Source organism: Myzus persicae, unplaced genomic scaffold, assembly GCF_001856785.1.
Source record: "Myzus persicae strain clone G006 unplaced genomic scaffold, MPER_G0061.0, whole genome shotgun sequence".
Classification (NCBI taxonomy): Eukaryota; Metazoa; Arthropoda; class Insecta; order Hemiptera; family Aphididae; genus Myzus; species Myzus persicae.
The window spans coordinates 466,128-486,892 of record NW_019103856.1 but is presented as its reverse complement, the minus strand read 5'-3'; the positions used below and the strand labels follow the sequence as shown (position 1 = coordinate 486,892).

General features: G+C 30.2%; 1 protein-coding gene across 1 annotated transcript; it reads left to right on the top strand.

Moving 5' to 3' along the window:
- Positions 1 to 19,443: 19,443 nt before the first annotated feature.
- LOC111035458 (ras-like GTP-binding protein rhoA) lies at positions 19,444 to 20,464 on the top strand. Its single transcript, XM_022317094.1, has one exon. The coding sequence runs from the start codon at positions 19,538 to 19,540 to the stop codon at positions 20,462 to 20,464; it is 927 nt and encodes a 308-aa protein (XP_022172786.1). The 5' UTR covers positions 19,444 to 19,537.
- The last annotated feature ends 301 nt before the right edge of the window (positions 20,465 to 20,765 follow it).

Sequence of the window (20,765 nt, the reverse complement as noted above, 5' to 3'; positions counted from 1 at the left end):
CTTATTTAGTGTGGGTGTGTGTGTAGAGGTCTATCCTTAATTTGAATATAATTTATTTATTACTTTACTCAACTTACATGTAGGTTTGTGTATATGAATTCAAAACAATATCACTTCCTTTTCTCGTATCAAAATAATTATAATACACTATATAAGGTGGTAAACTTGACAATTTAAATGGTTATAATATTAGTGTTATTATCATCTAAATCAGTATGACGGAAGTGATAGTTGAGTACAAACAGTAATTTCGAAATTGTATTAGTCCCTGTTTTATATTATAATATACTTCCTGATATAAATCAACTCCCATATTTATATACTAGATTCTTGGAATTTGAATAATCTAGATCTTCTAACGGATACCAAAATCATATATATGTGTGACTTTATCTTGCTATGGCGATTTCGGTTTTTGTCAATTTAACTGAGTATACTCTTTAAAATTGAACCAGTCTTGAAATATCGTAAAAGACCGCTTGTCAGTTCTATGCAATTTCAAATGCGTACAATTATCTCATTTATCCAAAAGATCATACAATAATAAAACCATATATTTTTAGTTTAACTAAGGATTAAGTTACACCTTTAAATTCTCTTATTCGACGATTGACGAGTGAGGATCGTTTTTTTAGTGTTTTTCAAAACATATTCATAGCTTAAGACGGGTTTTTTATTACCTACCTTTTATCGATTTCATAATTTCCACAATGTTAACATTGCTTTTCCAAAAACTTAAATAATTACAATAATTTGGATTTGAAGTTTGGTATTTTTTATTCCTTTTAGAGTATACTGCAGGCTGCAATATATATCTCACATAATTATACTATCAATTTTAACAGAGTATTACTGTTAACTGTTAATACTTAATGTTACTGCTTTACTGCCAAGTACCTTATAATATTTTATGCATCTATTATTTATTAGGAATCAGGATAACCATCGAGCTCGGCAGTTGTACACTTGTACATATACGACTCGCCATTTATTTAAGGGAAACGCCGTTCGATGTTGTTTCATAGAGTACAACGCATATATACAATATACATATTGTGTATATAATATGGTATTATGGTGTTTGCTTTCGGAACAACTATAATAACTAACATTATTTTTCTGGAATCGTTTTTTTTATTCGACGTTACTCCGCGATCATTTTCGACCGGCACTGTTGTAGTTTTTTTTTATTAAACGAAATGGCCATTAAACGTATATTTAAAGACGATAGTGCCGTCGTATTATATATGGTTACCATTGTTTTTGGCGCATGATTGCATGAAATGCAGCCGTATAATTTTATAATAGAAACCGAACGCAAGTGATCATTAAATTTCTCATCGGTAGCCTACTTTCACGAACATATATACATACATTACACGCACACACACAAACGGTATTTTAAATAATAATAACGACGATAATAATGGCAGTAATAATTATTAGACACCGTCGATGGCGACGGGGTTTTGGCAAAGTGAAAAAGCACGTTTCCGCGACCCTGTTCGTTTAATTGCGCGACCGTATGGTACGGCGAAACCCAAACATTTCCGTTTTTAATAGGTATGCGTTGAAACAACGACAATAATTGTTACTCTGCAATTCCCATTATATACGTTTAAATGTTATTATATTATGTTCACGTGGTGTTTATTTTTCTTCGACTAGTATGTTTTTTTATGACCATCGGTTTACCTCCCTCCTCGTCGTTAAACCAAAAAAATCTACCGGTCGAGTTTTACAATACCTAACAGCATAATGCCATAGTTGTACGCCTATTATAAAATCTATATAATATGTATAATATTGAAATTATATATTGCATAATAGTACATTCTTCTATAGTTATTCTTATTAATATTCCTCCACATCCACGTACCTATAATAATATCTATTTTTTACACGAGACTATTTTTAATTTTATAACCTATACGACATTTTAGGCCACCTAGGCATGAGTGCACGACTTATTATTTTTCCGAAATCGCTTAAAATATAATAGCAATTTGGACTAAGTGAAGCTGTCGTCAGTAACATAAGTGATCTGGTAGCAAAAACACGTGTCGTTTTACAAATGTATATGTCATGATGGACCCTCGTGCTCACGTGTGGGTGGCTTTTACCGTCGTATAAATACTTGTCAAGCAAAAGAGATACGTAATTTTGCCGATAAACAAACAAACAGTAAATTATTATACACACACAAGTTACGCATATTTTAAGTATAATGAGTAATTATTTATTTACATTTTCATAACGCCATATTATAGACTTTGTGGTGTATACCATGAGATTAAAATAGCATTTTGGTGAATTTCGAGATTTTATTAATATAGATGTGACTAAACATAAAATAACTTATTTTTTCCGCCTCGTACAATCAATTTCACAACCATTTCCCTATTTCACAAGAATTTGTGCAACGATCATAGTATGGTCACTTTTGTTGTATTGTATAAGTACACCTGAACACTAATTGTCAACTGTCAAGTCTGATTGATATCTTGCATGTGAAGCAGAAAAAATGTGCTGTGATATTTCAATGAAATATTATTATGAACATAACTACCTATAAATAAATATTTATTTTGTACATTAATTGTAAATAATATACTATAGAACATAATGGAGGGATGATCCAACAGTATGTGCCAGTTGCGGCACAATAACTACAATAACAGAATGTCTCTCCTATGAAATGGATAAACGGGAAGCAGGAGTACGAGGCATCCTCTCTGAAGCCCTCCATCCAGACAACATAAATAACACATGGACATTTATAATTAAGACTAATTTTATCAATCATTTGTTGCTACTCCACTAATATTAATGTATTTTAAGATAATATAATGTAAACCTTGTAAAATTGTTGCAGCCAATGTTGGGCTTAGACTCGCAAACATCCCCCGTATGAATAATTATAAGTATTATCGATAATTAATTTGAATCAATTCTGCAGAGAGCATAATAATATTATCATATTAATATCTCGATGGTTTCAATTGAATTTCTCACTAATTTCTTTCACTTGTTATATAAAGTTAGACATGTAGACATGATTTCGAGCACGGATCACCCCTCGTACCCCTGGCCTCGTAAATCGTAAATCAAGCCCTACTCGTATGTACCTACTATGTACTATGCCTAAGTGCATACCTAAAGCAATGTTTTCTGCTGAAAGGAGACATGTCCATCATAATTTTAATTTATTAATTTAAAAACAATTATAAAACTTTTTTTTTACAAATTAAATGAAATTTTCAAGTGATTTACGTACATACAGAGTCAACAATTTTAAATTTTTTACATTAACATTTCATAAGTTGTTTAGTTTTTCATCATTCCTGAAAAATTAGTAAAAGCGGACTTGTCCCCTCTCTGCAGTTAGCGATTCAAGTACCTAACCTGCAAAACTCATGACCTAATAGTATAGTAACATAATATCGTGTGTGTGTGCATGTTTTGAAAACGGATTAATCGAATTAGAACTTTTGAATAGTATTTCCAAAAAAGATCGTTCATCGATTTCGGACCACGTACACGAAGGCACAATATTGTATTATATTATACACGTAAATATTAAATAAAAAAATAGACATGATAGTATATGCCGAGGCTTTAAATAATAATTAATAATAATTTTTAAAAAAACATAAGAAGTATTTTATAAATATAATGATACTAAGATAATTTGAGGAAGAAGTCGTTCTGAAGTGGTTGAATTTTTATCTGGACATTGGACATTCCTTTTGGTTTGTCAAAACCAATTGCCATTTTCCACTAAGATAAAACATTAGTAAATTCGAAATACATAATAATTTTTTTAATTTTGAAAAGTAGAAACGTTCGTGGTCTTGCAGCCTCATATTATACTTTGATGTATACATATAACTACTTTTGTATTTGCATGCATGTTTTCTTACAACTTTCACAGATCAAATCAAATCATTTTTACTATACGTAGTAATTTTATATCGAATCAAACTTATTTTCACAAAATTCTTATAATATAATATTTAAATCATTAATACATAAGACACAAAAATAATAATTATGCTCCCTAATATATATAGCCATCAACATTTTAAAACAATAAGCTTATTGAAACTTAAGAACTAATATGTTAATAATGTCTAAATAACTTAAGATTTTAAATTTGAAAATACAAATAATTTCAGTATTTTAGATGCCACGTACACCTGTAAGGGGTTTGACATAGGCAATTTTAATACAACATTAAGAAAAATCTTAGGAAATCCCTACTAATAATTTTAATTAACTTATAATTGGTTCTACATCAGTACTCATTAAGTTGCCATCAATAGTTATGAATATTTAAAGGTTATTAAAGAGCTAATAAAATAGTGTAAACCTACTAGGAGGTGCCTTGGCTCGCGAACAATCTTCACATTTTATGAATATGATTATGATTATAGTATGACACATAGATTGGTCATGTATATGCAGGTATTGTTTTATTTATAATCGATAAAATATTGTCATTTTAATAATATGTAATAAGCAAGAGAAGAAGTGTTTTTCGTTTTCAACATTTCGGACCTCGCCAACAACTAAGGGTGCTAAAAGTAAACTTGAGGGTGCCAATGTTGTACACGCATGAAAGCATATATTCAGTGTATGCGTATAGCCAATAGGTTCTTGTAATGTGGTACTTGCCGCTTATAGTACTAATACGGTACTCATAAATAATGCGCGCCTATGTATTAAGTAAATATGATTTATGTACACATAATATTTGTATTTAAATATCGCAGTTAGGTAGCTAACTGTTTGTAAAATTATTTATATAGTATAATATTATACTATATTATACTGTATGTCTTTATATATTTATATATAATATACCTAGATAATTCATAGGTGTATTGCACATAATTAGTGTACACCGTGTTGTGCTCTGCATAGATTAATATGAGGCCAATGTCATTAGGACATTTATCCACTCCTGCAGCTTGTTCGAAGTATAATATATATATACAGACTTTGACTTCTTCACCTTTACCATTTTAGGTGTAATATTATTATATTGTTGTATTCATCCGTGCCTATTATACGGACTGCGTCGCAGATAATATATCAATCACAACTTTTATTATAGTCACTTCCTGTGCCCACAAAATAATGCTGCTAAACAAAACTAATTATAATTAAAGCATACTCCGCGGTTAGTTGTAAAAACCAGGTCTAAGCCAATAGTTTTTAAATTTAACCCAAACAATAAACATTAATTACACCGACGATTAATAATAACTTAAACAAAAATATTTCAGTTTTTCCAAATTGTCGAACACCGTGTATGCAAAACTGTGTACTATTTAGTGTTAATTGTTTGATTGTGATACAAATCCGCGGCCCCAACAGTATTATTATTACCAAATTTCTAATACATATTACGAAAAGTTAGTTTTAGTACCTACATACCTAATTAATAATAATTGACCCAAAACTTAATAAAGTAAGCCAAGAACCTTGTTTATATTCTGAAGTAAAGATTTATTATTAAAAAATCGATAAGTCAATAAAAAATTAAAATATATGATGGATACAATGTTCAACAAATTATTTTTCTACATTACCATATTTATATAGAAATCCTCCTTTGTCGCCATGTGTACCGAATATAATTTTAGTAATTATAAAACATTATATTATGTTCCTATTATGAAACTGACCAGTTAATTTATACGAGCACCTACAAAAAAAAATAAAACCTCTATTATTATACTTAATAATATGTAGCTTATACAAATAAGGGAGCGCCTGCTACGGTCAGTCATTAATTAAATGCGAGTTCCTATAACATTATCATTCCAACGATAAATCCATTATAACAATATAATATATGTAATAACGAATGAGTAATGAACAATATATACAGAATACTGCATGATCACATCATTTCGTGGAGAGCGGATGACTAAAAAACTGCAGTAGGTATCTATTTCGATTTCGCTTGTTATAATATCCAATAATAATGACTTCCTAGTAATAAAAAAATAGATTCAACCTATATTTTATATTTATATATATTGTATTATACCCAGTGGCATCTGAGGGTGTGGCAAGGTGAGCATTTACCCCTGTGTGATTTTAAATGCAGCCTAATGGCCAGGTTATTGGTGAAAGATTATGACTATTTTAATAATTTTGGGCAAGTATAAAATTATGTATCACTAGGAAATTATTGCTATAATAATAATGAATGTATCCAGTTTTTAGTTGAAACATATAAAGCGTGGGCATAGTGTGGTATATATAAGTGGTGTGTGTGTGTGTTTTTGTGAATTAAAGTGTAATTACACAATATCATGTATTTTTAAGTGCAATTGTATTTTTTATTATTATTTATTCTTCTTATTCTTCTTTTGTCGAATAAAAAGATGTGAATATTATATAGGTTAGGTTAGGCTATACAAAGATTTGTTTACGGATTAGTTCAACAAACCCTAAAACCCTAAAATATAATTTTACATTGTTTTCATTCCAACCCTAAATTCCCATATCAACTAAATATAAACTGATGTACCTATACAAATTTCAATGCAATTTTTTTTTTTTTTGGGCGAAATTGTTATTGTTGTTTTGTTGTAATTCAAAAAGGAATAATATTAGACACCTAGAATCTAAGAACTTTAACAATTTTCTATAGATATTGAGTGATTTTCAAAAAAAATTTTCTGTTTTCGAATTATAATTTTTAGTTTTTATTATATTAATGTCGATAAAAATGTTTATACTTTATACTCGGTCAAGTGTTTTGAAAATGTAACACAATGTTCCTCTTAAGGATTTCTTACTAGAACTAAAAAAAAAGTTAAGTGTAAAATTACATATACATGTTTTATGAGTACTTTAATTTTTAACGACATTAGATATTCAAACGTAGGTATAGATTTATCCTCAGACGATGTTTGTTGTATTATTCAAAAAATATTAATCATAAAATCTTAGAACATTGGACTGCAACTTAAATTATCTTTTTCCATAGACAATGAAATTTTTGAAATGTTAAGCTATTTATAAGCATTTGACATTTGGACTTAAAGATTAGAACGAATTTTCCTATACCAGGATTACAGCTAGTTTCTACAGATACGAGAGTGCGACGGCGGCGGCGCGCGGCACGGTACAACGTGATGGATGCTGCACTGTGCGCATCATATTGCATAGATCAAAGCGCGTGTCGGCGCTGGCACAATGCAAATTTTTTAAAACTTAAAACTATTTCCAAGAAAAGAATTTTGATTTGTTTTTCAAAAGCTTACGCCCCACCAAATCAACCTTCAACAAAATTTCAAAGGGTCTTAAAGGAAAAACAGTTTTCTCCGTTTTCCTTGTTTACACGAGAAAATCGATATGATGACATGATCATCCTGCATGTATAATAAAATTTACATTCGACGTTTGCATTAAAGAACATATTGATATATATTTGTCGCTACTTATACATAATATTTTAATGTCGCATAGTTTTGCAAACGGGGGCCCGTCTCGGATAGCGTGCCTATACCAGTATACCTATAACCTACATAATATATTAGAAACATATATTGGAAATCGCGTCACGGGGGTCGCAGATGTTGAATTAAATATACTCGCGCGTAACGTACAAATTGGTCCGTCTCCGAGGTGGTCCACACATATACGACCATTATTAGTATTACATAATAATATCAATGGCCGAACAATTGATATCTATGATATAACAATGTGATATACATTATGCTTTAGTATGTCGAAGAGTGCTTTTATTTTCACTGCACATTTGGTGTTTTTCTTGAATGCAGTATATAATATGTGTGTGCGTGTGTGATGACGTATTTACGAGATATGTGTGCGAATTGCGTACCCACTGTATTATGTATTATGTGTTTGAGTGTATAAATGTTATTATAAAGGTCGGGTCGATTTCGAGTTGTTTCCCTCCGGATACACGCAATTGACAATAGAAAAAATAACTGTAAACAGAAACCTATATAATATGTTACACCATAATAAGTATATTATTTATTATTTAGGTAGGTATATTTCATAACATCTACGCAATACGCAGTCATTTTTTTCTATACAAACATATATATTTAAAGGGTATGTGAAGACTATACACCCTGCACGATAATATACTATACCTAGTCTATAATATAAATTAAATTCCTGTTAAGCTACACACTCCACATTTTATAATAAAATATCTACTCTCCTAAACAAGAAAAAAAATGGAGTTTTAAATGACGTATACATGAACAATGAACATAATAATATATTTTTGAATAAGAATTGTTTCTAAGAGTCATAATGGTTAATTTTTTTATTTTATTTTATAAAAGCCATACTGCTTTTTGAATAGAATTTATAAAATAACATAGCATGATAATTATTGCTATAAAGTGCTAATTTTTATGCAATTTTATACCTACTCTGCTATTACCTTTATATTTTTGGATATTTCCAGTCAGTAATCTTTACGAATGGCAACAATTTCTATTGCATTTTCGATGATTTTAATTATTTTTCAACATTATTTTGATATTTAACGTATACCTATAGGCTATAGATGCATCAAAGAATAGAATCTATAAAATATAGATGAATACCTGTATTGTAGATAATGCAACCTAATAAAGCTGTAAAATAATATTTCACCGATTAAAAAATTCTAATAATGCATTTTATCAACTACGAACCTATAGGTTTATCAGGAAACTAATATCAATTATATCGTTTTTAACTGCAAGAAGTGAACTTTATTGTTCATAATCTTATTAAGCAACTTAACTAAAAAAATATATATTTGTTTTGCATTAACTTCTTAATTAGTAAATCGAAAATTATTTAAAAAACGATTTAATTGTGTAAATTTTTACTGCATATTGTGATACTTAGAGTGAATACAAATTCGTGCTTTAGTCATAATTACTTATTAGTTATTATTCATTAGTTATTAATTTATTATATATTTACATGCATAATATAATATACGATTTCAACATGCATGTAATCTCTATGATATAATCAAATAATATTAGACTGAAAATACTGCAGTCTTACAAAAACTGGTTTCTGTTATCTCGAAAAAATTTAACTTAAATACAAAACTCAACAGTTTTTAGTAGGTATTCTATATTGTAGTCGGTTCGGAAACGTATATTATTATACTAAATAAGTTGGTCATTAATCATTATACGTATATATCATTAAGTATACAAATCAAGCTTTTTTTTTTATTCTGATATTTAAATGTTCAACAATAATAGTGATAAATGATTATACCTACATATATATTACGAACAAAGTGTATACTGCATATTTGTATTTGTTATAATTAGTATCTACTATCTACCGTAATAGATTTTAATCGAACAAAAAACACGATAAAATTACGAATTTAATTCACAGAATAATTGACCTTACAAAATGTGTTTAATTACAAAATTACATACCTAATTAAACAGTGTTAATGAATTTCACAATTTTAATTTTATTATTAATATTGTTCCTTCAACATATTTTGAAAACAAAACCTACATCACGTGGGTATTCACGTGATTTATACATTCATACTGTTCAAACTAATCTTACTGCACCTACTATTTATATATTATAATATTATATGTGTCTATATAATATTATTATTCAACAGTTAATTATTATTACTATCATTGTTTTATCCAAATATTGTTTTTTTGTTTGGCGATAATAAATCAGATCTAAAGCCTCGCTGAAAAATTAGATTAGGAACGTCTAATCATATTATCACTTATTCTAACTCATTATACGCACGCATAGTTCGTAATTGATGCATAATAATAATCATTTTATTTCTGTTTGCACTGTTATAATGATGCAAATAAAATATTTCGCTATATACCCAGCTATTCTGTTTAATAATATTTTCAATCGATAGTAGTTATAAAATATATAATTTACCATTTACCTATTGATAATAAGTCACACTCAAGTTCTCATCGTATATTATATTATTATTTATATTTTATGTGTACATGCATGTATACTTACATAAGTATATAATTAACAAGCGTTGCTCTGATTCAGAGTTCTATTCATTAGTTCGATTAGAATGGTTATATGTTTTACGGTTCAATCATAACATGATAATGTAACATAATATTATAAATTAATATGTATAGATGGTAGATTATATTGTATATTATTATTGTGTATTGGTAAAAATACAACATAATTGTCAAATTACTCGAACCGTGAATTCGAATCGATAATTTGTTCATCCACTCGACCGTATAGTCACAGATTACATCCACGTGACTGTATTGCAGAATAAAATACACCTATGAATTAATATTAATATGTTTTATGGCAATAATTGAAGTAGGTATAATAATTAAAATTATACCTGTTTAATAAAACGTGTGGTAGCCGAAGATTTCAATAATTTTTAACCGTCCCTCTAATTACGACTTGTTTTTAAATTAATGTTTATAGTTTCGTAATGTAGGTAGGTATACACTTCAAAATTATGTTTCACGAAAATAAACAAACGCAATCAATATAATAAATAATAATTGATAATTAACTACCATTTATTATTTAAGAGAATTCCACTTCCGCATGTGTTATCTCCGTCTTATAAACGCGTAACATAGCAAATTTACGCTCGGCAGATCAGGTTTAATTCCGTCGATTTGAAAATTAGAGTGGATCGACTTATTATGAAACTTAATGGTAAAAACACTATCTGTGTTCCTGTGATGGATTTTTACAATGGTTCAATTTTTACGTGACTTATGAGCCTTTTAAATGAACGCTATATTATATACTCATAACTTGCTAAAAAAATTAAGCTATCGTCAAAAACCAACATAGGAACACAGTCACACAGATAATGTTCTCACCATCAAGTTTCATATAAGGTCAAGTCATCACTCTAATTTTTGAACTAATGAAGCTAGACGTGATCTGCCGAGCTTAAATTTGCTAACCTTACGCGTTTGTATACGACGGAGATAACACAATGTCATGCGGAAGTGACGTTCTCTTAATGAGACAAATATTGGTAATAAATAATATCGATATCGTGCTAAAACTATATTAGGTAAATTGTACTTTCAAATGTGTTTTTTCATACAAAAGTGGGTACGTGACACTTAGGTAATAGTTTTATAAAACCTATAATTTGTACTATTATTTATTTATATCTTTGACTTTATTATACATTTATATAATATACATAAATATGTAATGTTTCTATGTGTAAAATACAGATAACAAGAGATTTAAAGTTAAATTCAGCACACACATAACAGATGAATTTGACGTCATAACCGAACTTTGACAAAGGTGCCGTATCAGTTGTCACTGCAGGTATCCTCTACTTTAACATAGTTCTAGAAAGTAGAAACGGTCATTATGTGTTCACTTAACAATTCACCTTACCAAGCTTTAAACTCTTAAAAGTTATAATATCTATATGCAGTATAACAATAAACAAATGAAAGTATGAATTAATAGCAACATTATGAAGTCAGAATCCGAAACTAAAAATCGTGCGGTTATCGCATTAACGATTCAAATATAGCCCATGGAATTTGTCATTGAATATTTAACCAAATTAGTTTATTGAGTTATCTAGGTAAATCTTGACATAAAATGTATATTAGCTATATATAAAAAGCACTGCGGGTAAAAAATTGTTACTACTATATACGAGATTTGTTATCCTCCAAGACGATAAGATTATAAATAAATTTAGATCGTTTTCAACATATCTATTATAAGATAGTACCTATTACAGCCATTTAACCATTTACGGCAATTCGAAATAATCTAGTTATTACATGATATTTTATATTAAACAATATTAATTATACATTTGGTCACGTTTAATATTAATATTACATACAAGATACAACACGCCGTTAACTGATTTTATACAATACATTTTTAGAATATTTTATTGATATTGACATAATACAGCATCGATTTATTTACTCTACTCGATTATTATTAATATTATTACCTATTATAGTATGACAAAACATTATTATAACGATAATAATTTATTCGTCTGCGGGTCATTTAGAATGCGTGGTTGAGGTGAAACGGGACGGAAAACAATATAAAATGATCTCACATTTCGACACAATTTATTTTTATTCTTGCACGATTAAGTTATATACCTGTACATATTATATTATACCTACATAAATGATAAATATATACCTAAATATACACTACAGATTTCACATTTCATATAGTCTTCTGCAGTCCTGCGTCGAAATATGTTATTATCTTGTTATTATTTTAAATAACCGTTTGCTCTTGCGTTGCCTCCGGGAAACGTATACTATATACAAGTACACGCCGTTATACCTCCAGACATAACGTCGAATCGTTATTATACGTACCTGTGATATATTATTATAACATATCGCAAAAATACCATTTGCTTCTACCGCAGTGCTGCGTGCCACTGCACGATCGAAACAATAATTTTTATTTTTTACAACGATTTGTTCGAGATTATCTGCGACGTACCTATAGGTAGTAAATTATTGTTACTCCGAGTGCACTCTTAATTCACATTTCTCACCAACGGCACGTCATATTATTATACAAACAATAAATTAATAAATGCATAACATTATATAAAATGTAAAGTTCTTTCTATTTTATAGGTATCAGCTAGTAACGACTAATGCAGTAATGGGGGACATCAGGGGTGACGGTACGTGCGATCACGAGCCTAAAATAATCCTAAATTAGTTCTCAATATAGAGCTAAAAGTTTACGATGTCCATACATCTAAAATAATCTTTTATCATCTAAACATCTTTTTTCTAGTATATATGTTATTTGTTTATTATATTATTGTATTCATCACACCAATATGGCAATATAATATCAGGTGTATCGTACGTATATAATATTAAACTTAAAATTAATGTGTTCACTGAATATTAGGTACAAATTATATTTTATATCGTTAGTTTTTTTTTCTTTTTAAATTCTTTCCACGAGACGTAAGAAATTACTCGATTTACGATCATGTAATTTACGAAGGATTGACCTAAAAGTTACGTTTAGCGGTTTAGCCTCAGCAGTGTGCACCTTAATTTTGCCTATTTGAATTATAGAAAAAACGAAAATAATATATATATTTGGTATGTTGTGCGTTGAATACTTTCAGAGGACTCTAGCGGAATACGACGATGCTTAATGCGTATAATTAAACGTCTTCCGGTAGATGCCGCTGTCTGTACAAGGACTTCAGTCAATTATTTTACTGCGTATCATCATAGGTATTTAAGAAAAAATAAAATATAAATAAATAATACCTAGTATCCACCGTCCCACCTACATCCATTTATATACCTATATGGCTATATCACAACATATAGCCATTAATTAGGCAAGAACTTTTCAACAATTGTAAATATTTAACAAAAGAATCTACTATTGCACATGTTACAACGTTACATGACGTAGGTAAAGTTGCTATGGCTATTTATCACAATATGTGGAATTTCTTTAACATATTATCAGTAAGTCATCGCATGAAACGATAACTATGGTAAAAAAAAAATAATTATAATGGTTTGTAGCGTTCTCGTATATTTTAATTTTAAAGCTCGTAAAATATTACAATTTATGAATTCTCATACTTCGCTTTAAAATTAAAATATCCCAAGAACCCCTCCAACAGATCACTGACACCTATAAATTTAACATTAAGTAAATTATCTTTCATTAACAGTAATGAAACAAGTTTGAACAAGCTTTAACTAATGTAGATACACAAATACTTTAACTGTTACCCGCTTTTAAAATGGAGACAACAAAATGAAGGTGTAGTGTCCTCTTAGAGAAAATGCAGTGTTATTATACATATCAAAGTTACATAATGCATACGAATATACCAGTGGCGGATCCATAGTTTAATTTTGGAATGGGGAGTCAAAGTACAGAAAGGCTATACAATTGGCTACAAAATTGGTCGAATACAGTGTAAAACATAGCGCAACTACGGCAATATTTGCAGGGCGTCAAATGTAATGGTAAATACATTACATTACCACCTATATAGACTCTAGAGCTTCAACTGTGAGTGTCAGAAAGCTCAATCAGTATTTTGCGCAGACTTAAAACATGGCTTAGGTCAACAATAAGTGAGGAAAGGCTTCATATGGACTATGCATCTATGCATGACCATTGATCGGTGTTCATAGGGAAAAAATGATGATAAACCAACAGAAATAGAATTTATTGACAATGTTATACAATATTTAGATCTCACAAAAGAAACTTGTAATTTTTATTTTCACATCAATAGGTATTTCGTATTATAATGTTAATATTTATTTTATTATTCAATTGACTACTTATTACAATATTTTTTTTTTTTTTTTTATTGATCTTAAGCTTCGGCAACTGAGGCCATTAGCTGTAGTAGGATTTGTATTGTAGGTTTGTATTGTATATTTTGGGACGGTAGGGGGGAACACGTGTGTGTTTGTTTTTGGCAGAATTTCGAATGGGGCACCCGTAGGTTTCTGCCATGCCCCGGGGGTGGGGGATGGCAGCACTTGTTCTCCGGTCACCGCGACTTGTCCGGAGAAAAATGCCGCCCGGTAGCCGAGGATCGAACCGCGACCGGCTGCGTGGCAGCGGACGCGGCAGACCACTCGGTCACCTCATCCCCCTTATTACAATATTATGTAATGTAATGTATCGATTTCAGCGATTAACAATTTTTTTTAAAACTAATGTTTAATGTTTACATTATTATATATACCCTTTCATCTTTTAATCGTTATTTCATTTCAAGAAATACCTATAGTATGTAAATGTATGCTTTAAATAGGTTTTGGAATCTAGTTTCATTTGCCCCCCCCCTAAAAATTACCTTATTGGCCCCTAGTATAAAAGCCTGCACGGCTGCATTAGTTAATTTTTTTCAATACAATTTTACGAGTTGTAGGTACTTGGGCGAAAGTCTAAGTTTAAGTCTTCTTTGATAACGCAAATAAAACAAATATAAGATATTTTAGGTATTAAATATATACTTAAACTTTTCTGCGTTTGCCGTAAAATAATAATATAAATGTGGTGTATGTACGATGTACCTACCTATTGTACCTATATTAGTTGTATTGCCATGAGTCGTGACAGCTAGTCATTTCAAGAGTCATGTCCCTTTTCTAAAATATAGTTTCGAATTTTTGATTTAAAAATAGTCAAACAGCATGTACATCGGTCGGTGTTGTCGCATGTCGTATGTCAATTGTCTATATATATAAAAGCCACAACCAAACGAACTATTTCATTGATCCGTTATCCTATACCATTCCTAACCTACGTCCTACACCTATGATATAGTTTATATATAAACGTGACCCAATTGTTATAGTAGCACGTGTGACGTGTCACTCAACACTTTTAATTCTACTGAAACAACGAAATGCTTTAATCATATAATATATAGCTATGTAACTGAAGTATATATAAATATTGAATGCTTATATAATAATATATATGACTTCAAAAAATAATAGTTTTTTTTTTTTTAATACACAGATGCAAGTAAGGGTGACACTCTAATAAATAGTGGAAGGAGAGGTGAGTGACCCTTTATTTTTGAAATCGTGTAAAAAGCGCTCCCTTAAACTTTTTTCAATCGCTGACACCAGAACAGCTGCAGCTTACGTTTCTGGAAGTTCGTAGTTATTTTGTTTAATATTATTTATTACCTATCCCCGCCTATTCAGTAAAAAATACCTAAGTCAATAAAATGACATTTTTTTTTATTAACAATAGAGAGTAAAACTTAAGATACTGAATTTCGAATTTCGGAATTATTATTTTTCTGTGCTGTGCTTACGTATTTTATTCCGTATTGCATTTTTCAGCATGCAGTTAATGTTTTACAGGGGTCTAAGTAATTCTGGGGTTGAGGTTATTCAAAAGTAGTTCCGTCTCCAGATCTCGGTTCAAAAAAAAAAAAAAATAAGTTAATGTTCTAACCGAAAAATATACTGCCAGAGTGCCAGCGATGTTGGTGCACATTTAGTAGGCCATGTAAAACGCCGGATGTTTTTGATTTTTATGAATTCAAAAACATTTTGACATCGGGAGAATGGACCCTATGCGCTATGCCGGTGGGTATACCGGCGGTTGAAGAAAAAAGTAAAAATTAAAATTAGTATACATTTTTACCTATTACAATATTATCATCTCTTAAAATCATAAGATATTATTATGTCTTAACAAAAAACAATCTGTTCTTTCTCATCATACTATTAAAACTAGAACATAACTATGAATGTATAAATATGCTAACCAGCAACCACAGCCGGCACCTTGGTTTGTGTCAGTCGCCTTTGCCTATATTTGATTGGTTAAATAAAGTTGAGGCTCGTGGGTTATAAGTTTATAACTTACATGTATACATATAGCTTATATAAGTCTAATCAAATAGAATTGACTATATATTTTTTTATGCTTGCTCGCATGTTATCAATTAGAACAATTTTCTTTGTGATACTATTTTTAAAAATTATTTCGTGTGTAACTTTTACTATTTTTCACTAATTAGTAATTAGTAATTAACAATCAATATTTAAATACTAAATATCCCGGTAGTGGCCTAGCTAGGTCGGAAAGCCGACGATCGCTGAATAGGTCCTCATAAATATGTTAAATTTAGGAAAGTCGTATAGGTCCATCTGATCTATGCGGACGGAATGATTGAAACTTAAAAGTAATTATTCCAAACACTAAATTATCACATGAAGGATCAACGTTAAATCAAGACATTAAACCTAGCGATTATATTACAGTAAAGGTTGGTACTTAATAATAATTATTATATTTGTAATTACTAGGAATAGTAATAATATGTAAAGTAAATTATTAAAATAATTTTATTTTTAGATAATTTAATCAAACTCTCAAATATTAAAATACACGCCTCTGAAACATACAGGTCTCCAAGAATATGAAAAAAATAAAAACATTTATTATGGAACAATCATGTTAGGTACAATTTTTAAATGTATTATATTAATTATTTATTCATGTATAAATACATATTTCATTGTTATTTGAGCTTTAATATATAATATGTATTAGTATGTATAACAAATATATACTTATTTGTTTTAGTACCTACAACTAATGTCAACAACTATAAACAGTGTATTATTTATACAATATACCAGGGATCACTAATTAATATTTTCTGAGTGGGACAATAGGAATTTTGAATGTTTACAGGTGCCACAAAAATTGTATGTACCCGCTTATTCAAAGAAGGTAAATTAAAAAATTAAATGAAAATTGGTGAAAATCTCATTTAATTCACTATTGAGAAAGTAATTTAAAAAATAAATGTTATGTGTGTTTTCCAGATAAAGTTTGTGAGATTTGGTGACCTTTTTAATAGGTACTTTGTAGTTCTATTTATTGAATTTAGGTAATTAGTGTTGGTTCGGTAGTAGTACACCTAAATCCTAATTAGTATTTTGAATTTGCTTAATTATATTCTAAATACAAAAATGTATATGAATGACAAATTCAAGACAAGTTTTATTACCAAATGATAACAAAATCTTTTTCATGCAAATCGTAAATGTAAATTATACATTACCTACATCAAAATAATTATATTACCTAAATATTTGTTGTATCACATAGTTTAGAAAAAAATGCATTTTATTTCTTAACAGCTGACAAAATTGGCTTAACTTATGGTCAGTTACAAAAAGACAGGACTCAGGAGGGTCATCCGTCACCCCTCCCTGTCGTGTTCAAATGTGTATCAAACTTTATTTATCTATTGGTGTTAATTTTATACAATTATTGTGCACATATTTTATACTGTAGGTAGGTGCATAAATCATTTCCGATAATTTGGAGAGTTACGTGCACTGCGATTTTCACCACACGACAACGCGAGTCTTCTATGGCATAATCCATAAATTATAGTTTCCATATTGAATCAGATAATTTTCGAATTTTCACCATCATTATTACACTTAACAATTAACATTATTATTACATTCACACACAAGACTATTTATTATTATATTTTGTTTTATTTAGTTCTGTGATAAAAAAAGTGTATTTATAACCAACGTCTCGCATAAATATTTATTAAGCTACCTATTTGTTGTGCTCCTGGACAGGTATACCTATCTATATAATCGGATCAAGATATACTATAGTATCGAGGAAATATTGAGTTAAAGGTTGGTAATTTAAGTTATATTATATAAAGAATTAGTGGTGGCCAAGCGGAGGGGGGTGATGAGGGGACTTATCATATATTAAAATCCAAACGACTACTTAGTTTTGATTTAGGTATCTATTATGTTTTGTGTTGATACTGAGGACAATGGGTCCATAACAACAGGCTTAGAAGTATGGGGGCTATGGTGATTTGGAAATGTTCTGGTCCATCAACTTCAACAATTTGTAAACGCGTTTGTCACTTGTCATTTGTTAATGATGATTTTTAATTAAATTAAGTGCATTGAGAACATTTTAAAGAGTTTAAAGTTAGTAGTTATCCTAATTTTTTTTAACTCGGTTGAGTTAAAAGTGTATGGAAACTTACAATTAACTTAGGTACTTAATTTAAGTTATTTTTCTCTTAATGCATAAATAGCTAGTAATAATACGGTTTAAAATAAATAAAAGTAAATGTTTATGCAATATGCATCATCAATAATAATTGTATTGTATTATACTTATTATTTAATTATTTTTGAATTAACATAACTTGGATTTGATTGAAAGTAACTCGTTATTTATTAAGTTTATATCAATCAAAATCAGTTAAGTTAAAAATTAAATTTAAAAACGTTTAAATTAAGTTTTTACGCCCGGGCTTGCATATTTACGGGTTCTCATTTGGAAAACAGAAGTATGTATCGCTATAAGAATCATCTTAAATAGTGCGTCATACGAAATCAAGAGTTTGAAAATATGAACTTTGAGTGTATTTAAAATACACTCAAATCAGAATTTGAATGAATTCATTATTAAAAGAAAAATAGGGGTGACCTTACTTAGTGAATATGTGATGACTTATAAACTTTCTCTAAAAATATACATGATAAGCACATATGTAGGTTTAGTAGGTACTGTCTGGCGTCTACAAATTTAGACTATACATAATTACAAACAATTTTAATACGCATAATCAATTGAATAAGGTCTCGTAAAAGAAAGCTTTGAACGTCAGCTACACATAATATGACATAACCTATGTCTCGTATTATCTCCACCATTTTCAAAGAAGAAAAAAAAATTATTGTTCAAATTGTACCTACTTTGAAAAGTCTGGTATGGCACGGTGGTTGTCGACGAATCCTTGCCACTCATTAAACACGCGTTTCAACCGTATTAACCGTATCCCTATACATAGTCCATATATACAGGCGTACAGCCCATGTTACTGAAGCTCACGAAAAAAATAGTAATAAAATAAAATCCACGTACCTGAAATTCGTTTTATGTGTTTTTGTCGTAGGAAAATATGTCTCCCATTAGGAAGAAAGTGGTGATCGTCGGTGATGGTGAGAGCGGTAAGACATGCCTTTTGCGAGTGTTTTTGGAGGATATATTTCCAGATGTATATGTGCCAACGGTGTTTGACTTCTATTCAACCGAGATCGAAGTTGATGGGAAAAAGGTAGCGCTCGAACTGTGGGACACTGCTGGCCAAGAGGATTACGACAGGCTGCGACCACTGTCATACGGGGCCGCGGATGTAGTGATCATATGCTATTCTATCGATACTCCCAAATCATTGATCAACGTGATTGATAAATGGGTGCCAGAAGTACGGTTTTTTTGCAAAGAAGTTCCGGTAATATTGGTCGGAAATAAGAAGGACCTTCGCGATAACCATCTGCTGCAGAGCATTGATCTACCGCAGTCTAGTCAGGACAAATGCAACTCAACCGAAGTCACTGTTGGACAAACTTTTACTGATAACTACACGGTGACATGTATTGATCTGCAGGCAGAGATCGATTGGTGCAGGTTTTTGACAGACGAGAAATCCACACTGGAATCTGACAGGAAACCACATAAAACGGTCGAAGGGCTGCCAGTACAGGCAAAATCGGATGGCTACAGTGACTTGATAGTAGCAAGACAAGAAGAATTCGACGTATCTGAAATTGGTCTAAATAATACTAACAGACTAGAACCAGAAACATCAATAGCCACCTCAGAAAACTACAATGTGGACACACCGAGAAAAACTACCATTCGGATACCGGAATATAATGTCATGATTACCAAAGAGATTGGCCAATCAGTGGCGGAAGATATAAAAGCTTTCGCGTTTTTAGAATGTTCTTCGAAGACCAAAGAAGGAGTCCGTGATGTTTTCGTTGCCACAGTGAAGGCAACGAAACGAACTTCCAAACATAGTACGCAGTGCATTTTACTCTAAACACAAAATAAATAATACATTTTTTAATTTATATGTTGGTGCCTATATATGATAGGTATAGGTACTTATAGTCACACATATTCATATACCTATATGTTATAGATTTGTCTTACACCTAAATTTATATTATTATAGTTGGTGGGTAATGGGAGGGGGCCATGGGCGGATAGTCTCATCGGGAAATCGGGATTTTTCCGGTAGGCCCCCATCAATATTATACTCAGAGGCCTCAATCCCCCCTCCCAAAAAAAAAAATAATAATAATATAAAAGTATATTTTTATAATACTGGCTGGCGCCCT

Excerpts from the sequence above, each read along its gene's own strand:
- LOC111035458 (XM_022317094.1), top strand. The coding sequence starts at position 19,538 with ATGTCTCCCATTAGGAAGAAAGTGGTGATCGTCGGTGATGGTGAGAGC.